The 20,684-nt window shown below is 42.0% G+C and overlaps 2 protein-coding genes across 12 annotated transcripts in view; one reads left to right on the forward strand and one right to left on the reverse strand.

Annotated features, from left to right (window-relative positions):
- LOC121064108 (trifunctional purine biosynthetic protein adenosine-3-like) overlaps nucleotides 1-13,558 on the forward strand; it is a 32,860-nt gene extending 19,302 nt beyond the window's left edge. Inside the window, exons 12-23 of one of the 3 annotated variants that reach the window (XM_040545321.1) lie at nucleotides 343-574; nucleotides 705-799; nucleotides 1,521-1,630; nucleotides 3,692-3,890; nucleotides 4,457-4,708; nucleotides 5,000-5,152; nucleotides 6,489-6,695; nucleotides 7,488-7,628; nucleotides 7,957-8,087; nucleotides 9,597-9,738; nucleotides 10,837-10,952; nucleotides 11,494-13,558. In XM_040545321.1, the coding sequence (XP_040401255.1) occupies nucleotides 343-574; nucleotides 705-799; nucleotides 1,521-1,630; nucleotides 3,692-3,890; nucleotides 4,457-4,708; nucleotides 5,000-5,152; nucleotides 6,489-6,695; nucleotides 7,488-7,628; nucleotides 7,957-8,087; nucleotides 9,597-9,738; nucleotides 10,837-10,952; nucleotides 11,494-11,766 (2,051 nt within the window). In that variant the 3' untranslated portion in view covers nucleotides 11,767-13,558. Of the gene's footprint in view, nucleotides 1-342; nucleotides 575-704; nucleotides 800-1,520; nucleotides 1,631-3,691; nucleotides 3,891-4,456; nucleotides 4,709-4,999; nucleotides 5,153-6,488; nucleotides 6,696-7,484; nucleotides 7,629-7,956; nucleotides 8,088-9,596; nucleotides 9,739-10,836; nucleotides 10,953-11,493 lie in introns of those variants that run through there. The other 2 variants (XM_040545320.1, XR_005816343.1) reach the window with 2 other exon arrangements.
- A 992-nt stretch (nucleotides 13,559-14,550) lies between these two features.
- Nucleotides 14,551-20,684, reverse strand: part of LOC121064113 (trifunctional purine biosynthetic protein adenosine-3) — a 39,347-nt gene continuing 33,213 nt past the window's right edge. For all 9 annotated transcript variants that reach the window (XM_040545348.1, XM_040545342.1, XM_040545345.1 and 6 more), the window contains 3 exons: nucleotides 20,134-20,275; nucleotides 17,084-17,199; nucleotides 14,551-15,930 (listed from right to left, as the gene is read on the reverse strand). In XM_040545348.1, the coding sequence (XP_040401282.1) occupies nucleotides 15,748-15,930; nucleotides 17,084-17,199; nucleotides 20,134-20,275 (441 nt within the window). In that variant the 3' untranslated portion in view covers nucleotides 14,551-15,747. The remainder of the gene's footprint in view (nucleotides 15,931-17,083; nucleotides 17,200-20,133; nucleotides 20,276-20,684) is intronic.

Here is a 20,684-nt window from a genome sequence, read left to right on the forward strand (position 1 = left end):
AGTCCAAGCAGTAAATCGTTATGTATTGTGGAATGATTTCCTGCAGGAAAGCCCTGCAATTACAATATTCCCAATGACAATATTCAGCACGGTTTTGCCATGGGAGAGGGTAGTTGTATGTTCTCCTGTAGCACCTGGATCCCTTATTTTTGTTCCTGTGTGATCTCTCTTCTTACTGGCTGTCTCAGAAGGGAATGACTGGTAATGCTGTTTCTTAGAAGAAAGGTAAAGTGGGAAGCTTCATTGTTCTTCTCCCTCGACTGAAGAAAGGACTTCAGTCTTCACTGCTTTACCAACATAGTACATGGTTAAAAATATTCAGAGTTCCTTTTGCTTTTGCAGGGCTGCTTCAAGCCAAAGAGTTAGGGCTGCAGGTGTTCCATGCTGGCACAACGCTGAAGGACGGCAGAGTGGTTACAAGTGGTGGCAGAGTCCTCTCCATTACCGCTGTTAAGGAGGATCTGATGAAGGCACTGGGAGAAGCCAACAGGGGAGTAGCAGCCATTCGTTTCAAGGGTGCCACTTACAGGAAGGACATTGGCCATCGGGGTATACGGCTTCTCAAACAGTCTCTGTATGTAAGCAAAGGCACAAGCAGAAACAGATACCAGTCCAAAGCTCTGTCTGTTGTTATTGTTTGTGTGATCAGTGATGGTCTATGAAAATGTCACTATTGCTGCTAGCATGTCGTTTCCTCCCCACAGGGGTCTGATATACAAAGAGAGATGTGTGGAAGCTGTAACCAATGATGTTTTGTTTCATCAGCCAAAAAGATCAATTGTAAGTGGTACCAGATCAGGTAAGATTAGGAACAATCTTTGAATTTCCTCAGTATGTTGAGTGAAACCAGATTTATTTTTTTTTTTATCCCAGAAGTTGAGTAAATCTTCTCTTGGCATTGAAACTGACTTTGAGAAACTGGGCTGGGGTCACCATGAAATAAAAATAACTCATTTCTTTCTCATCCCTCCTTATACTTTAATTAAAAGATAGTTGGGTTAACGTGGGAATTATTGCATTTTTCCAAGGGTAGTCCAGTGAACAGAATAACTCCTGGATTAATGGAATGGTTTTGTACATCACTGGGCAGAAGTTTTCCCACCAGATGTACATATGAGTACAACATCCAAACAGCTGTTAGGATGTAGCTATCAAACACTGCACTTGTTATTTGTCATTTACTCTTAATAGTGATCTGTTGAGGAAAAATTCTTGTTGATTTTTTTCCCTTAGAAAAAGGAGCCACATAAAGAAAAAAGTGGAACTGTTAAAAGTTCAGTATTTTTTATCGTTTTTTTATGCACAATCCATAGGTCACAAATACAGAATAATAACCATCTGTTTACAGCACCATGAAATATATGATTTCAGGGTCCCCGCTTCACAAAGCTGTGCATGTTTTGTCAGTGGACACAATGCTGTCTTGTCCAAGAAACCGTAATTTGCAATGTTCTCTTGGTGAGTATTTTGGGTCTTTTTATTTACTTTAAAATGATCCTTTACATATTTGTATTTCACAGGCAGTCATTCAGAAATAAGAGGCTTTGCTGGTTTCTTTGACTTAAAGGCATCTGGTTATGATGATCCCATCTTGGTATCTCAAACTAAAGGCCTTGGATCTAAACTGCAGGTAACTTGCAACTTGACTGTAGCAAAGCTTATGTTACCTCCCAAGACTGTTTTAAATGCCGCAGCAAATTGTATCATTTACACCCTTCTGAGCATTTTAAGTACATCCCAAGTCCACTGCAGTGGTCAATTGGACTTCGTAGATGATGACTTGAGCAAGGCATGTGTCATAGAGAATCTGGAGAATCTGTATATTTTGTGATGAAATGATAATAAAACAGAACATTTAGCCACGCACTTGAGGAACTAAGAACCCGAATTTCTACTGTAAAATAAAGGACCCATTGGATTTGAGAAAGATCAGTTCAGGGAGAAATTGGTACAGAAAAGTGCTGAAATTATTACTGTCATACTGAGCTTAATAAATTGTATGTAGAGAGGTAGCATTATTACCTCTGTCAGGATGCTGGTGGAAAAGAAGGATGGAGGAAATAAACATTAAAGGGAGAGAGAAGCCCGTAGCTAAATGATGCTAATTATACCAAAACAGAGGATAAGTTGAACCAGGAATATATTTACATAGGGAATCAGAAGGTGGCTTTCAGCCATCAGAGGAGTGGAGGTCTGAAGCTGCCTTTCACAGGTCGCGTAAAGCAACTTATTTTTTTTTCAAGTTGGGTTTATACCTTTAGTAATGAGATGATGTGGTGTGACTTCCTGCACCAGCAGGAGGCCGAACATAAACCAGGCAGCCTTTTGCAGTTGTACATTCCTGAACACCTCTGAGCATGAAAAAGCGATTGGTGCTGGCTCTTGTGGGTATTTGTCCATAAGCATGGCAGAGAGACACTCCCAACAGTGTTTATACAGACTGTTCCCAAGACCCTTACTTGTCCAAAACAAGTTGTCCAATGCCTATATGAATTGTTACTGGATCAGCGGGAGGGAGTTGTTATAATGCAACAAAGGACGTCAGCTGACTGGTTTCCACAGCACTTCTAAGTCAACCAGATGGTGAAAGAAGTCAGGCTTGTAAATCAAACTCCAATTTTGTGTAGGTGTTGCTCTGTTATCACTTTGAAGCCAGTGATAGTATTCATCTGCATTTTGCCATTGCCTGTCCTTCAGTACTGTGGTTTTTTTTCTGTACTGGTATAACTAAACCGACACGGCATTTTTAGTAAAATTTTGAAAATTTATCCATACATATGCAGTCTTTGTCCTGTTTCAGACCCTGAAGTGGTAACTAGCAAAGATAAATCGCATCGTGTGAATTGGAACAGTACATCTACATCAGCAGCTGGTGCAAACGGAATTGCTCTGGTGTATCCCTGGCAGTGTAGAAACTTCTGTTTATATTAAAGTGGTGTAAATGTCACCACTTTGTAGAAACCATGATGCCTAAATTAGGTTTCATTATTTGTGGGATGCAAAAACCTTGATTATTTATTTATTTATTTATTCTAAACCCAATAACAGCCTTCCTGAAGGAAACAGGATGTTGCCTTGTGGAAGACCCGCCTTTCAAAGAAGCCTATAGACCAGGCCCACATTGTTGTCTGTGATATGAGATAGCTGGGATGAAAAGACTCCTTGTGGAGGGTGGGAGAGGAGAATCTCATTCCTTGTGGGCTTGGAGAAGAACAAGAAAACTACTTAATGACATTGTTTCAGTTTTCCTGTGTAGCCCAGTGAAATTAGTAGGCAAAAGTAAAGCAAAACACACAATAATGTTCAAGCAACCTGGTCTTATTTTCAGAAATTGCTAGGATGTTCTGTAGGTTGGATGTCCCAGGAACTAGTAATTGCTTTGAGACACCCCTTATTCTGGATTTGACATAGCATTCCAAAAAAAGCAAGCAAACAAACAACCCCAAATGACAATTTATGGGTAGCTGAAGTTAGAATTTGCATTAATCTTTAAAAAAAAAAAAAAAAGGATTTTTCTTTTTTTTTTCTGTGAGAAAATGATCTGTTTTCTCTTGGTCTACTGGGTATTTTCCATGGTGTTTTATGTTGTGATTCTTATCAGGGAAAAGAAAATATCTGCTTATTTGTCTGATTGACATCTGAGTTCTGCATATCTGTTGTCACCACTGCTGGTCCCTACCACGTTTTGCAGGTTGCACAAGCATGTAAGAGACATGACACCATAGGGCAGGACTTGGTTGCCGTGTGTGTCAATGACATCCTGGCTCAAGGAGCAGAGCCCCTCTTCTTCCTCACCTATTTTGCCTATGGCAAACTTGATGTCGATGTGACTCAAACAATCAAAGAAGGAATAGCTGAAGCATGCAGAAATGCAGGATGTGCTTTCCTAGGTATGAACACACTTTGATATTTGAAGGTTCTGACGTTAAAATGATTATCAGTGAATAGAATTTGTAGGCAGAACAATTATGTGATGTTGGAACATTTGATTTCTGTTTGGGGAAAAAAAATGGCAAGCATTTGGGCACAAACTCTTCCTCATTTCTAAAATGGGTAAGCACAGAGGGATGATCTTTGCTATTCGTGCATTTGGATCCTGTCTCTCTCTTTTTTATCCTTGTATAAAGGACAGCAAAATTGCCCATGCCTTACATTCTTGAAGTGCTACATGTTTTCATTCCCTCTGATACTCCATCATAGAAGAAAGTGTCAGATAAGCAGCATGAAATGCAAGAACACTTTATTCTTTCAGTAAGTTCATAAAGCTTTGTTTTGTTGAAGCCATGAGCTAAGAAACTGAGAAGAATTTTTAAAATGCATCTGAATGTGCTGCTTAGGCTGTATGTCTCTACAGCTGTCCTGGATACATTGTCTATTTTAGGAGATGCCGTAGATTTCAAGTTATCAATAAAACATGTTTACAGGTAGTGCTGACTGCTTTTTTCTCCCCATTTAGGCAGGGAGATGGCTGAGGTGACTGGCATGTATTCTTCTGGAGAGTATGACCTGGCTGGCTTTGTGGTTGGTGCAGTGGAGCGAGGGCAGATGCTTTTGGGGCTGCAGAGGGCTGATGAGGAAGATGTATTTATTGGACTGGCCTCTTCTGGGATTTATGGCCGTGGCTTTAGCATCATAAGGAAGATACTCTTAATGTCCTCCTTACACTACTCCTCCCCAGCGCCCGGCAGCTGTGGTGACAAGACTCTAGGTACAATATCTTCTTTCTCAAAAGCAAACCTCCAAATGAATTGTGTCCAGACATTTCCATAACTAGGTGCTGTCAAGAGTTGTTTATTTCAAGATGGATTAGGGTTATTCAGTCTTTGGGGTAGGTATATGTCTTGCTTCCTTAGTTTTGGGAGAGTGGACCAGTGCAGTTTGATACTTCCCAAGGCTGTCTGCCACACAGATCAGAAAGGAACCTGTTCAGAGAAGCATTCCCACTAACTGCCTAATGATTTTTTTAACAAACTGATTGAACTGACACTTTTGTTTGCAGGAGATATATTGCTGACCCCAGCAAAACTGTACAGTCCGTCTTTGCTGCCTGTTCTTCGCTCAGGGCACGTGAAGGCTTTTGCCTTTATTGCTGAGGAAGGGTTGCTGGAAGGCATCTCCAGAGTCCTGCCAGAACATGTCAGTGCTGTCCTGGGTAAATATCAAAGATGACTCTTTCTGTTTGACAAAATTTATATACAGCATAGACTTGACTTTTCAGCTTCAGTTGTAGAGACCCTCAGAAATGTTTTGTATGTACAAAGCTGAAGACTGAACAACCCAAAGTCAACCTTCCCAAACAGACGGCCAGAAACATTCCTATTTCGAGTAAGCATCAACTGATGAGCACCACCCTCTTGTTGGAGAGGGGAAATGTAAGGAGAGTTTGAAGGCAGCTTATCTCTAGGACAAAAGGGATTTGAGAAAATTGTGTACTCTGCAAAATCTCTCTCCATAATAATTCAATAATTTCAACCAAACAGTGATGCTTGTTGAGATAACTAATTTGCATAACTTACTCCACAGTGTGTACACAGACACAAACACTTAATGCAATTTTGTGGTTGGTAGTAACTTCTTCACAACAGATTAGAATTTGACATCTAAGTTGAAATTTCTTCTATTGAAGCCAAAATTGGAAACAGTATTAGGAAGTTAAAACAACACCCCCAAACCAAACCAAAAATGTAAAACAACAACAACCACACATATTGATGAGAGTCCAAAAATATTAAGGTGATGGGAAGGGGAGAAGGAAGGTGTCTGTACTTCTCTAGAATGAAATTAGAAAGAAGAGAAATAAACTCAGCTTACTAAAGTGGTGCCCAGCTTGCTTATGAGTGGCTAGAACCATAGACAAGTTAACAATCCAAGGGGATTGTTAGTTTTCTAAAGTGAAGTCAAAGTGGTAAGTCTATACCATCAAGCGTTCCACAGAGAACCTAAGGACATGCCTGCATGAGTAGGGTCACTGTGAAAGCCCAACCATGCTTCCCACCAATGAGCCCTCTTCCAGTCTGCCTGCCAACACACCTAAGTATGCACATATACCAATCATTGTTTCTTTGAAACAGAAGACTAGGAACTGCTTAGATAGCCCCCAAAAGCCAGAAGATAGTTTGTCCTGTGGCTTTTATATCTCTTACAGAAGATGTAAGTCATTTGTAGTTTTGTCTTTCTGGCTGATCAAGGATGGGTATTTTTAATTCGCCATCATTTCCTACATGTTCTCAGGAAGCCTAGAGATCTCTTTTCTTGCACAAATGGCGTCAAGAAACCTCTGCCTAAGCAGCACCCATAAGCATGACTGGAAGTTGGGTCAGTGTTCTCATTGGGCACTTAAAATATCTAAAATATCTTAAAATATCTTATATCTTAAAATATCAAGAATATGTGTCTATCAGCTCTTGCAATGTACCACTGTGTGTAACAGCAAATGGGTAGCAAACATTTGTGCTGACCATATCCAATTTTCAATCTTTTTTTTTCAGATGCACTTAGTTGGAAGATTCCTGAAATCTTCTGCTGGCTTTACAAAGAGGGAAACCTCTCTGAGGAGGAGATGGCTTGGACATTTAATTGCGGGATTGGTGCGGTCTTGGTTGTGCAGAAGGAGCTGGCCCAGCATGTTCTCAAGGATGTACAGAGACATGAGGAAGCTTGGCTGATTGGGGAAGTTGTTGCCCCTTGTCACACAGGTTAGCAGGTGTCTTAGTGGAAATGAAGACACAAAAATTAAATAGTATGCTTTGACTGAAAGCATAAGATTCACCTGTCTCCTTGTTCAGAGACGTTTCCACCCGGTGTGCACTATTTATTTTTAGCTTGATAGAGGGTGAGTTGTTTAAATGTGATTCTGTGAAGCGCTGAGCATCTCCTGGGAGGTACAAGTTGTGCTCAGTTCTGTAGGAGCTGTTCTGTTGCAAATTTTGTGTAGTTCACATCTATCTCCTGTCATTTTGCTAGGCTTGAGGCTACTTGGTGCCTTCACATCTAGATTTCATTATTAAATACTTTGAGAAGTGAATGACGTGTTTTCAGAGTGACATTACTTGAATAGTGCCTTACCTAGGTACCTGGTTGAGACTTGAGGAAATCCCTCTGATGACTGTCTGTAAGGACTTTAACATTATTTAGTCAACTATATTTTACCACAATCATGGTAATCAACACACCTCCTTTCCAGCCCCTTCCCAACTCACGTGGATCCCACATAAAGGCCAAGGATAGGCCACAGCTGTGTGCAGTCACAGGTGGTAGTAAGTCTTCATTCTGCAAGTGACTAGCACAAAAGAGGTCAGCACAACTAGCCTGAGTTGTTCATTCAATCAGTATACATTTTTGTAGTTCAGTTAGTGCTAGCATAAATTCATTGCTGATAGGTTTTTTTCAGTTGAAACTTATGATTAATGAACTGTACCAAGTAAATTTAGATGGGAAAGTAAGATCTGAAGTATTTTACTGTTGTTTTCCTCATGTATTTGGAGGAGGTTCTCACATCAAAGTCAAGAATCTTCTTGAAGCTCTGAAGCTCAGCAGCCCCCAGCACCTGCTGAATAATGCTGTTGTAGAAAGTCAACACCAGCCCAGAAGGAACAAAGTTAAAGTAGCTGTTCTCGTCTCTGGAACAGGTGAGCTTTCATTTATCATCAGATACGCAGAGAAATGTTCATACAAAGGAGAGGCTGAAGTCAGCCCTGATGTAAATGCATCTGCCTTGACTTTTTTTTCCATGGAATCTATGGAGCCTTCTAAAACCAGAGCTGCATTTTGACTGGCAGTCAAGGTGTTTAGTACTGCTTAACAAATGAACTTTATTACTGCATAAATTGCTTTCTCCTCTTCCATTTGTGCAATCCTTGAAACAAAGATTTTTAATTATAAACAGGGCTAAGAGTCACTTCTCTGTGATACAGATGCTTGTCTATATCGTAAATGTTTGCTCTCTTTCCCTTTGAGGCACAAATCTTGCTGCGCTCATCAGTTATGCAAAAGAACCAGGCAGTTGCGCTCAAGTTGTGCTTGTCATCTCCAACAAGTCCGGTGTGGAGGAGCTACGAAATGCAGCCCGTGCTGGGATTCCCACCAGGGTAAAGGCACCCGTTTCCTTTCCTTTATATCACCAGCTCACACTTATTGAATCTGTAGGTCTGTAATGTAACGCTTGGTGAGAATTCATGTTTCACATCTGTTTAGATCTTCTGTGTAGATAAGTGGATGTAGCACAGAACTGTCAAAATTATCAGCAGAGACAGAGCTGGCAGCTGTATGGGCCTAACACAGTGCTCACTGGAGGCTGTGTGTGTCTCTCCTGTCTCTTCAGTGAGCATTACAGTCCAGAGTTAGGAAGAGACTTAAAATAAGTATGTGCCTACGGTTAGAGATGTGCTTAAATCTCACTGAAATCAGTACGCTTACATTTTACTCTTGCAAGTGCTTTGATTTCAGTCTGAAATTGTAGCCCAAGCAAATTACAGCTCTAAGAGAAATGAGTAAGATTTCAGGCTCTGCAAAACACATAAGCATGTTGTCTCCTCAGCTCATCCCTTCTTAGAAAGACCTTCATCCTGTGCGGTCAGTCATTTTCAGCAGCACCATCCAAGTCTCTTCTACTTTCGGTCAGTGAAGTGTTATGGAAACTTTTACTGGTTTGTTTCTTAAAGCAAAGATATAGAAAGAGAATAACATCGTGCCATCATATTTAGCAAAGCAGAGAAGGTGGCATTTGAAAACATCGAATGATTTGTGATTTCAAACGTAGCCCACCAGGAACTCCTCTTTCTTAATCTTTAATGTTTTGAAGCAGTTATTGCATGTGTACAGCTATATACAGATGGCAATAAATGCTGTAAAAGGCTCTCCATGCATTAAAAAGTTTTCAGCAAGCTTCCTTAACAGATGAGTAGGATCCATATTACTTCTTTTTTTTTTTTCTGGCAGTATAAAGACTGGAGAAAAAAAAAGTTACATTATGTTAAAATTCATTCATATTTTCATAGGTAAGAGTATGAAGGCTCTACAGCCCCTTATTTGGATGTCTTTGTGAGCAGTCAGGAATCAACACTTATGTGGGGAATTGGGGCAAAGGGGCTGAGTAGAACTAAAACAAGACTTAACTCCTCCCATTACATGGGATGTCCAGTCAGTTTGTTGTCTTTCTAGATAAATTCATGATTTTCAGTAAGCACCTACAGACTGACTGGTGATGATGCTGATTATTATTCTAGTCTTCAGCCAGGCATTTCAGAGATCAATATCTTCTGAAGATTCCCCCTTATTTCCTTATTCTTTCCCCCTTATTTCCTTCTACACCACATTACCCAAGTTTTTTTTTCACTCTTGATCTTTTTGTGTGCAGATTTTCTACTTGTAGTAGAAAGCATTTTGTGAGAAACAACCTGTGTTAACTAGCAAGTGATCGGGGTGTTCCCAGGAATGTTGATATGAACAGGAAAATCACAGATATCCTGAATAACGTGCAAGCTCATAACTCTAAGTCTTTGAGTGCCCTGGAATGAATCTGTTCTGTTTTGTCTTTGTTGCTCAAGTAGCTACTCTCATTCACCTGATATAGCTCTTGATGTGTTTTAATGTTTTAGGTGATTGATCATAAGTTATATGGGAGTCGCTCTGAGTTTGACAGCACAATTGACCAAGTTCTTGAAGAATTTGCTGTTGAACTGATATGTCTTTCAGGATTTATGAGAATTCTGTCCAGTCCTTTTCTCAGAAAATGGAAAGGTAAGAAACTATAACTCTGTAAAAGAGAAATTAAAATACAGATGCTTAGTTTTACTAGGATTACAGTCACATTTCTTCATCTTCCAGTTAAAGCTCTCTCAGCCTTCCTACACTGAGGATTGCATGTAAATCAGTGGGGCTACCGTTTCGTTCCGTTCCTTCCAGCCAGCAACTCTGTGCACTAACAGTGAAGTGCCCTGTGCTGACACAAGTAACAGAGGGGCAAAAGCAGTGTCATGGAGTTGGTCTGTCTGCCTTCCTACCGGGAAGGAGAAGTGCCTGTGGAACAGGCAGAAGTTTCGTTCAGTGTTGTCTGTCCAGGAGCTACGCTGGGGAGTCGTGCCAAACTTGCTCCCTGCAGTCATTTTACAGAAGACTGCAAGGGGAGGTGATTTAATGCGTCCCCCTCCTAGGGCTGCACCTAGCGCTGCTCTGTGCTGCATGCTGGACACACAGCCACTGCAGCTCCCTGGGTAAGGATAGCTCTGCTCTGCTCTGGGGCAGAGTTTTCTTTACAGGCACCCAGACCAGTAGAGGAGGGAGTGCATGCTCCTGTCTCCTCTTGGCACTGGGCACCATGTACCGACTTCTGAGGCCTTGCTCAGACATTATTGACTGTGCAGGTTGCACGTGGACAGGCTTCTTTGGGAATCATGTTTCCAGCGAGAATGGCCTCCGTCTGTGCAGGGGCTCAGCATGAGGCTGCAGTGTGAAGTCCTCTGCTTCCAAGCCCCTTGTCTGCAGCACGAGGGCTGGTCATCTGAGAGGGGAGAGACTCGTGATTCTCTCTGGCCATCCATAGCTGCAACAGCAAATGAGGTCCTGGCCTCAACTGAAACATGCTTGCCTGGCAAAGCCTGCCCACCTTCTCTTGTGTTCCTGGAAGAGTAGTATTTCCTCAGATTTCTTAAGAGATCATAACACCACATCCATTTTTGCTTTTAAACATGAATGTGCCCTGTTGCATCCTGACTGCTACTGGGACCATTTGAACTCCTGAGCAGTGCTGACTGCTGTTGTTATGAACTGATGATCACATCCCACTTCAAGGGAATTCCTTTCAAATTGATTTTTCTTTTCTCTCACACCAATGTATAGGGAAAATTCTGAATGCTTCCCCATCGCTTTTCCCAGCAATCAAGGGTGGAAATGTCCATCAGCAATCCCTGCAAACTGGATTCAAAGTCACAGGCTGCACTGTGCATTTTGTCCTGGTAGGTGTCCTCTTGCCTAACAGCAAGGAAGTTATGAAAAGGAATTTGCCTTTTTTCCCCTTTCTGAAGGCAGAAGCAGGATGAGGTAACAAGAATGTGTACAGATCTTGGGAATGTTACCAGGTACAACACGTGGGGGTTCCTTTGCATTTGGAAAGACAGCTTTACACTATTTGGGGAGACCCTTTGCAGGCCTTGCCCCTCCATCACATTTTGCTTGCCTTGTTTCAATCCTCTGACCCCCTTATTTGTGGTTTCTTGAGGTCTTGCCTTCTTCATTTTATGGGCTTTTTTTCCAGTTTCTCCTACCCTCAGCAAACTGTCCTCTGAATCTTCTAGCCCACGTCTCTCTCCCCACTCTACCCCCTAATGTAATGTACGCACCCTTAATGGAGGTCGCCCTCTAGATGTACTACCCCACAGCTACATCTGTGCCTACTGAAGCATCTCACAAGACTTTCTTTGCCCTGTCTACACCCTCCATACCCTCACTGACACCGTTAACCTGCCTCTTCTAAAAGACTTCCAATCTCTGTTGCAGGAGGAGTCTTGCCCCAAAGCAGTGATCCACCAGGAGCCGGTATCCGTGAAGGCAGATGACACCGAGGAGACGCTGTCGGAGAGGGTTAAAGAAGCCGAGTGTCGGGCTTTTCCCATCGCCCTGCAGCTGGTGGCCAGCGGAGCAGTGCAGCTAGGAGCTGACGGTAAAACCTGCTGGAAACAAGAGGGACAAAGTCTGTGCCTTCAAGGGGAGAAGAGTGACTGCGCTTCCTCTCCCGTGATGCTGGAGCCACAGGAAAATGACGTGGTGTAGGCAGGCTGATGGGCGGCTTGCTCTCCGCTCGCCTGTCCTTCCTCCTTCCTTCCCTTGACGCGCTTGGCTTGGCCTGCAGGCATATCGCTGTTGTGAGTTTCCATTCTGAGCCACGATCTCTTTCCCCTTAGCTTGCAGCCTTAGTTATGCCTTTTGCAAAATTGGCTGTGGGAGCCAAACTCATTTCAGATCTCGAATTTCTTTGGTTTTCCTCTGCAAAGGAGATACTGTGCTACAAAGCAAAGAGGGGGCTTAACCTGTGGAAGTGGGCTAGTGCTTCAGAGGGAAATTAATTCTTCTAAGGGATTAATTTTTGTTGGCTGCATCACATTGCAGAGCACGAAGAGCTTCACGAAGGAACCACAGCATGGTGACCAGCTCCTTGGATGGAGGAGGCCAGATGTGTTGGGGCAGATCAGAAGTGGGCCCCCGCCTGGCTCGGTGTGTGCGGGGTGGCCAAGCCTTAGGAATGAAGGCGTAGTTCTGTGGGAGGGGCGTTTATTCGTGTTTTCAAGCTACACTGGGCCAATTTCACCAACAGGGTGTGAGAGTAATGTGGAGTATGTGATTCTTAGTAATTCAGCCCTCAATGTGTTTTAACTCCTGTGGATGGACAAATTTCAAAACTGCTGCTACCAGCTCTTTGATCTGGTGTTGTGCTTTTAAGCAGGCAAAAGTGGGCAGGGAAATTAGTGTTGAAGCAAAACCCTTTTGTGGGCCCTTTTAACAAACAGAGATGTCTAGTGAGCTGCCAGCAAGGCAGGGAACTTTTCTGAAGGCAAAACAAAATGAAACAAGCTGCCCTTCATGGATTATTTGTCAATACAAAATAATAGTGCACATTGAACATAACTTTAGGCACTTTGCCTTGTTCCTTGAAAGGGGGAGCAGACAGACATTCCCAGAATTTCATATTAAAACATTTGGATCTTGAGGGGTGGAAAATTGGTTAGAGGGAGTAGAAATAATTACCAGATTTCAGACAGTTTTCTTCCTCCGTCTGTGAAACCCGCGGGATATCCACAGCTTGACTTGCCGTGGCAGGAAAATCTTGAGTTTTTCTTTCTGCTGACTTAATGATTGGCTTGGCCCAAAGAGTCACTGCTGTTAAATAAAACGTTTTTCTGTGGGAAGCTTTATATCTCTCTGCCAGGATAATAACTTTCATGCAAAGTAACGTAAATGAGAGGAGGAAATCTAGCTAAGAAATTACTTGAACAAACTAGAAAATAAGTAGCCAGAGCTGAACTTCCAGGGGAGGGATCACTAACAGCCATCAGATGCAGTGAAAAACAACAACAAAAAAGCATTGTTTTGGAATTACATGTACTGTACGAGTAAGGGACATACTGTACAACTGGCTCTTGGCCATGTCAGGCTGTTTGAGAGCATGAGTCAGCTCCATTTAAAACATCTGAAGTATTTACTTATTTAATGTGTAGCTTGCACTGTTTCAGTGCAGGGTGGAAGGGGAAGGAAGGGGAATTCAGCTTCTTGCCTGCAAGCTCTGCCATTTCTGTACAGAAATCTGTATTTGGCTTTTGCACTCCAACAATGGGAGCAAGGAAAGTGTATTTTCATGATCTAGGAGGAATAGGAAGAACTATAACAAGGAGAGATTAACAAATGTTTGGTATTTGTAGTTAATATTTATGATAAACATGCTGCTTATTTTGCTCTTGGCCTGTTACAACCGTGTTGTAACTTAATGTTGTATATTAACTTAATGTTGTATACTGTTTGGCTTGCATACCAAGCATGAGTGATGTTTCAAAACCTAACTAATAAACTGTTAAAAGAGAATAGGACACCAGTTATTGTGCTCTAACAGTTCTCTAGGCTATCACCGTGGTATTGAACAACTTTCTCTGTGTTCGAGACATCCCTGGGGGACTGGGTGTGGTCTTTTAATCAATTCTTCTCTCAGACTAGGCTTTTTTAGCAGTCTAAGGTGCAGTTCACAACAAAATTTCCTTTTACAAATTTGCAGAAATGCAGATAGGTGCTTAAATCCCACTTGTCATCATTCTTAGACAGCAAAACACCTGAGTCTTGCTCAAGATGTCTGTGATGGATTGGGGTATTGGATTTGAGGTTGCCATGTCTTCTGCTTTTGGCCTTCCTGTCAGGGATCAAACTGCTCATATAAATGTTTTACTTACTAGCTGCACTGGTGGTGATTTCACCACTGCTGGAACAAGTAACACCAATGTGTAAATTCATTTAAGACTGATTTCTTTTTGACTTGTAAGAGATGTGCTGTGTCACAGCTAGTACTGAACTTGTGCAGACTGCACCCCAGGCAGAGCTGGACGCTCCCTGCCTCTTTTATGTTCTCCCCGAGACAGACTGGCTTGCAAGCCTTGGCGGGCAGTTGGCCTGTGGGGTCAGCTTTCTTCTGCAAAGATAGGTTTGTACAGAAAAGTGCTCTGATGAAGATTTAGCTTTTATTCTTTGCCTTTTACAAGCACATTAAATTTGACCACGTAATTTTTCTCTGTATTTGCTTGAGCTTTATCCTCAGCGACAGAAGATGACAGGAATATTTTGTCAGCAAGCTTCTTCATTGCAGACCATCTGGCCCTGGGAACAGTAAGGTCACCACGCTCCGGAATTATAACTAACTTTTGCAGGATTGCACACGTCTGTAACCTCAGAAACTGATCTGCAGTCGTTGCACTGCAGATGTAGTTAGATTCTCTTTCACAAACTCCTCCTTCAGCTTATACCCTTGGAAAAGGAAACTCAGGGAAAGATTTTGATACGTTTAAGTTTTTAATTTTATTAGACTTTATTTCAAATCCGAATTGAGATTACTGTAAGGACATCAGCGCACAGAACAGTAACCAGTTTTCTCTGTAGTAAAGGGTAGTTCTAAAATACACATAATTGGCTGCAGTCAGATACTTCTGGTTTGTACAGGACAAAAATGATTATTTTTGTAAATGCATTAAAATGTTTTCACAGCTACAACACATTAAAAGAAAACCAGGTGCTTTTTCACAAGAATTCATCTATGAAAAAACCTTACTGTTTTCAGAGTTGCAACATTTCCTGGGTTTGCATCAGTATTATTCTAGGTGAAAATACTAATTCCCAGAATACAGGGACTTACCTTCTTCAGAATTGAAGAATGTCTCACAAGCCAAAAAAATATTTTTGTCTTGTACTAATTCCCTCTCTGCTCATTCAGAAAAAAAAAATTACCCTTTTGGTTCTGAACAAATCTCTGAGGGGAATTCATGTGTGGACTGTGTGGATTCATAGGGAAATCCTTGAAGGCAAATGGTCAGCAGAAGTTTAATTCTATTAGGATCTGACTGATAGCAGGTTCAGTATTTGAAGTTATTGGATACATCCAGAATCTAGGCCAGACAGGATCTACCAACATTGAAACAGAAACTAGATGGAAAAAAAAGTGCACTTTGTTATCTGCAGGAAGGGTAAGGCCAGTTTTTCTTGTTTTGGCTATATATTTTTTTATGAGTCAAGTCTTTGCATATGGCCATCACTTCCAATTTACTACCTGCCATTACTCATCCTTACAGACACTTCACAGCACGTGACAAGAGAATCCCCTGTTACAGGCTGTATGGTCTGTTTGGAGACCAAGTGATGTTCTTAAGTCAATCTCAGATGTTTAGATGTCTCTGTAACCAAGACATTTTTGTTGTTTTTTTTTTGTGAAGAAAGTGATTGAGAACTGAAATGTTGGCCAAGGAAGTGACCATAAATAGGAAGCATGTAACAGAGCTGTAGCTGAAGCTACTGAGAACAGCCCCCCATTGTAACATTCCCATTTGTGGCTTTCTCTCGATTTTACTTTGAATCTTTAGCCATTTGACTGAGCACATGAAATGGTAAATCCTTTGCTTAAAACACTTTGTGAGGTGAATACACATTATTAGACTGTGGCCTCTGTTTTGATCAGCTAATGCACCTCAGCTGTACCACCTGAGGAGCTCTGTGGACTTGCTGCTCTTACTTCCAGCAGATCTTGCCAGCATCCCCCACCTGTACAGCCCCGCTGGCGACAAGCTGCAGGGCAGCTGGAAAGGCTCGGTGCTCAGCCTCCTTCACCCTTTCGGACAGGGTCTCCACTGTGTCACCGACCTTAACGGGAACTGCCTCTTGGAAAATGATTGCTCCAGCATCAACCTCCTCCTGTAAAAGCAATAGCCAGAAAGTCTGTATGGCTGAAGGAGGAAAGAGAGGGGCATGGATGTGTAGCAATGAATGTGATCCGGACTCCTCAGGGATCTGTTTATCATTATGTTATTACAGACAACGTGAAAATAGGCTAATGTGAGGAATGCAGAGAAGATGCTGACACGCACTAGCCTGTGAGGAACTATCAGAAGCGTAGGTTTCAAAGTAAAAGAGGCGGTGAGTAATGTTTCTGCTACAGAAAACAAAAGCCATGTTAACTGAGGACATGATAGGCTAAGTTGGACAAAATGATGACATTTCAATTCAGAAAAGTGAATTAGCCAGCTTTGGCACAGAGCTGGACTAGAGGACCCAGCAGATCTTTCCTTTGCATGTTAACAAGGCAGATCCCTGCTGTTTAGTTATTGTTTCTCAGGACGTTGCCACACAGAAAGCAACAGTCATGTTTTGGAGAAAGGAATGCATTTTTTCTAACTGGAAAAAACATTTTCCAAGGGAAAGCAAATGGGAAAACAGATTTCAGGAGCAGTGGAAAAGCAGAGGATAATCTGAAGAATGCAGTAGAGGAATGAAGAATAGTTACTATCACCCTGAGAATGAAAAAAGGTGGAAAAAAAACTCCCTGAACTGATAAACATGTACATCTTCCCTGTTGAGAGATCTCTGGGCTTTGGTTTTCTTAATTTTTGATTTATATAAATTGTTAAGTTTTTCTCTGTTTGCACGAACGTGGGATTACTTCTTAAAAAATCTAGACTTCTTGTGCCATTTCCAGCGTTGTTTTTTTCTTGAAAGCAACAAATAAGGAAGGTTGTATGATAAAATCTAAGATGATGATGTTGTGTACTAATAAAGATTCTGGGATCAGTCAAGGCATTATATGAACTAGTACCCCACTGCAACTGATGGAATGGCAGCAGTGAAATACTTCATGAAGTTAACTTAGGTAAAGCTTTAACTCCTGTATTCAGTTCCAGTTCCTTCTCCAGGGACAACAAACTAAAGCACTATATTGCCTAATAACGGTATGAATGAACAAAGGAGAAAAGGTAATCAAGCGTGATGCTATAAGGGTTTTCTAAACGAGCTCTGAGATGAAAATCTTAAGACTTGTGAATTATAAAGAGTAGAGGAAGGAAGTACTTACAGCTACAAAGTGTACAGTACAGCCTGTGACTCGGACGCCAGCTTCTAACACCAATTTGTGGGCATTTGCTCCCTTGAAAGAAGGCAGCAGGGATGGGTGGATGTTCAATATTTTTCCTAGAAAAGAGTAAGTGAGGTCATTGCCTTTTAGCATTCAGACTTATCAGTGTGTTCAAAGTATCAATAATCAACAGAGGAACAATATACATCCGTGAAAAAGATTTTTCTAAGCATTAACTGACTTTTGCATATGCTATTTTTGATGTTACTGACAGATAACCAGCTCAAAGCATGTCAGAATGCCTTGCCATTTCAATAAATCAAAGACAGCAATCAGGTACAATTAACTCCATGGCTAAAGCATATTTCTCCAGTGACTATTTAGGATTTCTTTTTTTTTTTTTTTTTAAACAAAACATTGTCCTTTCCCTCTATATCTTGCTCTTCTCTTCTTTCCTCACAAGCACAATCCTCTTTCTTACAAACTCAATACCCTCAAGAAACTTGGCGTGGTTTCAAATGATGTAACAGCCTCCCATGACAAGGCAAAAATTCTTTAGCTCGGGCTTTTCCTCCACACCTGTTTAGGTTTAATGAAAGACAACAGCTGTTCAAAGAGGAGTCCTTCGCTCTGCCCTTTGGACAAGCACCTGTCCACCACTTCTACTTTCCATGCGGAAAGTTGGCCAGGAGATCCCGAAATGGGTAATGTAACCTTTAATGCTCGGCCAGGTGGGGCCGGTTAGAGCCCCGGGAAGCCTGCACCTTACATCTTCCTTAAAAGAGAAAGCTGATGCCTTAGCTCCTGCCTAGCTGTACAGCAGGAGACAGTGGCTATCCATGACCTCAGGGTCTCACCGTTCGAGCAAAGCCACAGTTAAACCATCAGAACACTTCCTTTCTTCTGGCACGCTTTCCCTGCCCGCTCCTAACATGCCTGTGACAACTTGTCCTGCCAACGCTGGGCCAGAGGGAAGTCAAAAGGTGCTTAGCAGCGCTGCATCTTCTCTTAGATTCGGTACAAACCCTCGCAAGATAAAAAAGCAAATGACCATCAGCACTATTTATATCGCAGTGTGCTACGCTCACGCTGTCTCTCCATGCCTCCTGCTTAGGAAGGCTGTATGTCATCAGGATTCACTGAACACCACCGAAATGCCAAGCAGTAAGGCTGAGCTGACATGTGCTGGCGGAGGCAGCAGTGTACTGAAATAGACTCATATGATTCTGTAATGTGAAGTGAAGGCCATTTCGGGCAGTGCAATACAAAACCTGCGCTCCCACTGCAAGAACTCACGCAGGTTTTGACCTGCAAAACTTAGAGGCAAATTTATTGACCGGTCTGGCTTTGTATCTCAAAAATATGCAGTTTTAAGCATCAGCACCTCTCTGCTTGCTGCTTGAGCAAAAAAGTACTGAGGACTGTGAGCTGCAAATAACTCTCTCCGCTTCTGTCGGAGTTTCCTCCGTTTCTCCTTTCAGAAACTGCTCTAAAGGAAAGCAGCTTTCTGTTTGTTTATTTCTTTTTATCTGTCCTTTCTGTTAGAATTCACAGCTAACATTCCAGGGCCATTAAGCAAGAAGAGGAGTTTCACAACTAACTTTATGCTCTGTGTCCTTGTAACTGCTGGAGAAAGGAAAGGCAACAGCTTCCGAGCAGCAACAAAAATCGACTGTTCCTGGACAACTTAGAGTAGCCAGTGCAGAGGCACGGCAAGGTCTGAGTTTTACAGAGACTGCTCTTAACTGGCACAGACACATAAGCTGAACTGAGTGTCTGAGCTCATATCTAGGCCCTAACTGATGGATACAGTCTTTGTCAGAGCTCAGGTAGGTGTCTGTTTTCCACCTCAGTTCAGTGCTGGATATTTTAAAAAAATGAATTAACCAGTGCAGACGTCCTGTACTGAAGAGTCTTTACTTTTGCTCTCAGGCTACTTCGAAACGTAATACAAGTCCTGCACTGTGCAGGGCGATCATCAGCGCTGGAAGTGCCCTGTCGCTATACATCTCATGTAGTGAGGGATTTCTCTCTCCTAACTGCAGCTGTCTACAACGCAGACATTTACTGCTAGGTCTTCTGGACCCGGTAATGAAGAGAAACAAAAACAATTCATCTGACTTATGTTAGTTGACAGCTTTAGCACAAAATGAATTGCCTCCTAGGAACGCCTCTTTTGCTCTACTGATCTTAAAGAGAGGTTTGACAAGTAGTTCAGGTGTAAAAGGTCTGTGTCATGGACACACCCAGAGTAACACAAAAGTCACCATGTGAACAATAAAAGTTGCCTGAAGAGCTGTAACGTATAGGCTGGCCAGCCCCTGTGCGGTGTGAGCAAGAACTAGTTCAAGTAACTGTGACTGAACCCAAAGTAGAGCAAAGAGTGAGAGAGGCAGCTGCCCCTGCGTGATTCAGGACTCCCTGAAAGGAACAAAGAGATAAGAAAAGGAATATAACAGCTCGGGGAGGGAGAGCGACCACTGAGGTAGGCAGAGGTGTTATCAGCTGTTAACAAAGAACTGGCAAAATTGTAAAAGATGACCAGAATGGAGACACTGGGAACACCTCAGACAAACAAGAGCCGCCCCCAGACTCACACAGCTCCTGGGATATCTCACCAAATTGATAAGACCTCATTACCAGGAACTGCACATCACTGCCTAGCTCTGCAGTTTAACCTGCAGCCAAAGATACTCATCTGTTAGAGGAAGGCTGAACACTCGCCACCCCTTACTGCTTAGGCAACAACTTGGCCAACACCTCATGTTTGCAGAGGTCTGAAGTTTTACAGCCTTACTTTACAAAGATTTTCTAATAAATCAAAGCCCACAAGGAGCTGCATTTGCACTTGGCTTCCTCAAGCCTCTGTGGAAACGATAAAGGGACTTTCTTTCAACCCTTTCCTTAGCAGATGGGAAAAGTCTAGTTTCCTGGAAACACAGAATTGATACCGTCCCTTTTCTATATTTTCCATTTTCTTTTTTTTTTTCCTGAGGATAATATATAAAATTATTATTTTTTAAATGCATATAGAAATATGCTGTGCTTACCTTCCCATTTCTTGACAAAAGGACCTGACAGTATTCGCATAAACCCAGCAAGGCAGATCAGTTCAACTGAGAATTCTTCGAGGACTTTGTCAACTGCACTGTCAAATGCAGTGCGACTTTCATACAATTTATGGTCAATAACCTGTGACAATCCAAAAGAGGAACAAACATGGGCCCAGGGTTAATTTAACCTAAGAGCCCTAAGAACAGAATGAAATGGTGCTCTGGAGTAATAAGCAAAAAACAAGTAGATCTCCACACGTGGCTACAGTTGGGTGCACATACACAGCAAGAAGAGCACTTCAAAATGCATACAGCTAACAGACAAATAACCAGTTTTTATTCCTATTAGCACGGAGCAGAAAAACAGTTTTATTTTACTAGGCCCACAGTTGTAGGCCCCAGCATTTGGACACAGTTGAACAAACTACAAATGTAGGCCATTAAGAAAATGTAAAGTCTTAGAATGATTTCAACTTAAAACGTGATTAATTTTAAGCACTTAGTTTTGAGTGTTACTTAACTTAAAACATTCATTGTCTTTTAAATAA

This window comes from Cygnus olor, chromosome 1 (genome assembly GCF_009769625.2).
Source record: "Cygnus olor isolate bCygOlo1 chromosome 1, bCygOlo1.pri.v2, whole genome shotgun sequence".
Taxonomy (NCBI): domain Eukaryota; kingdom Metazoa; phylum Chordata; class Aves; order Anseriformes; family Anatidae; genus Cygnus; species Cygnus olor.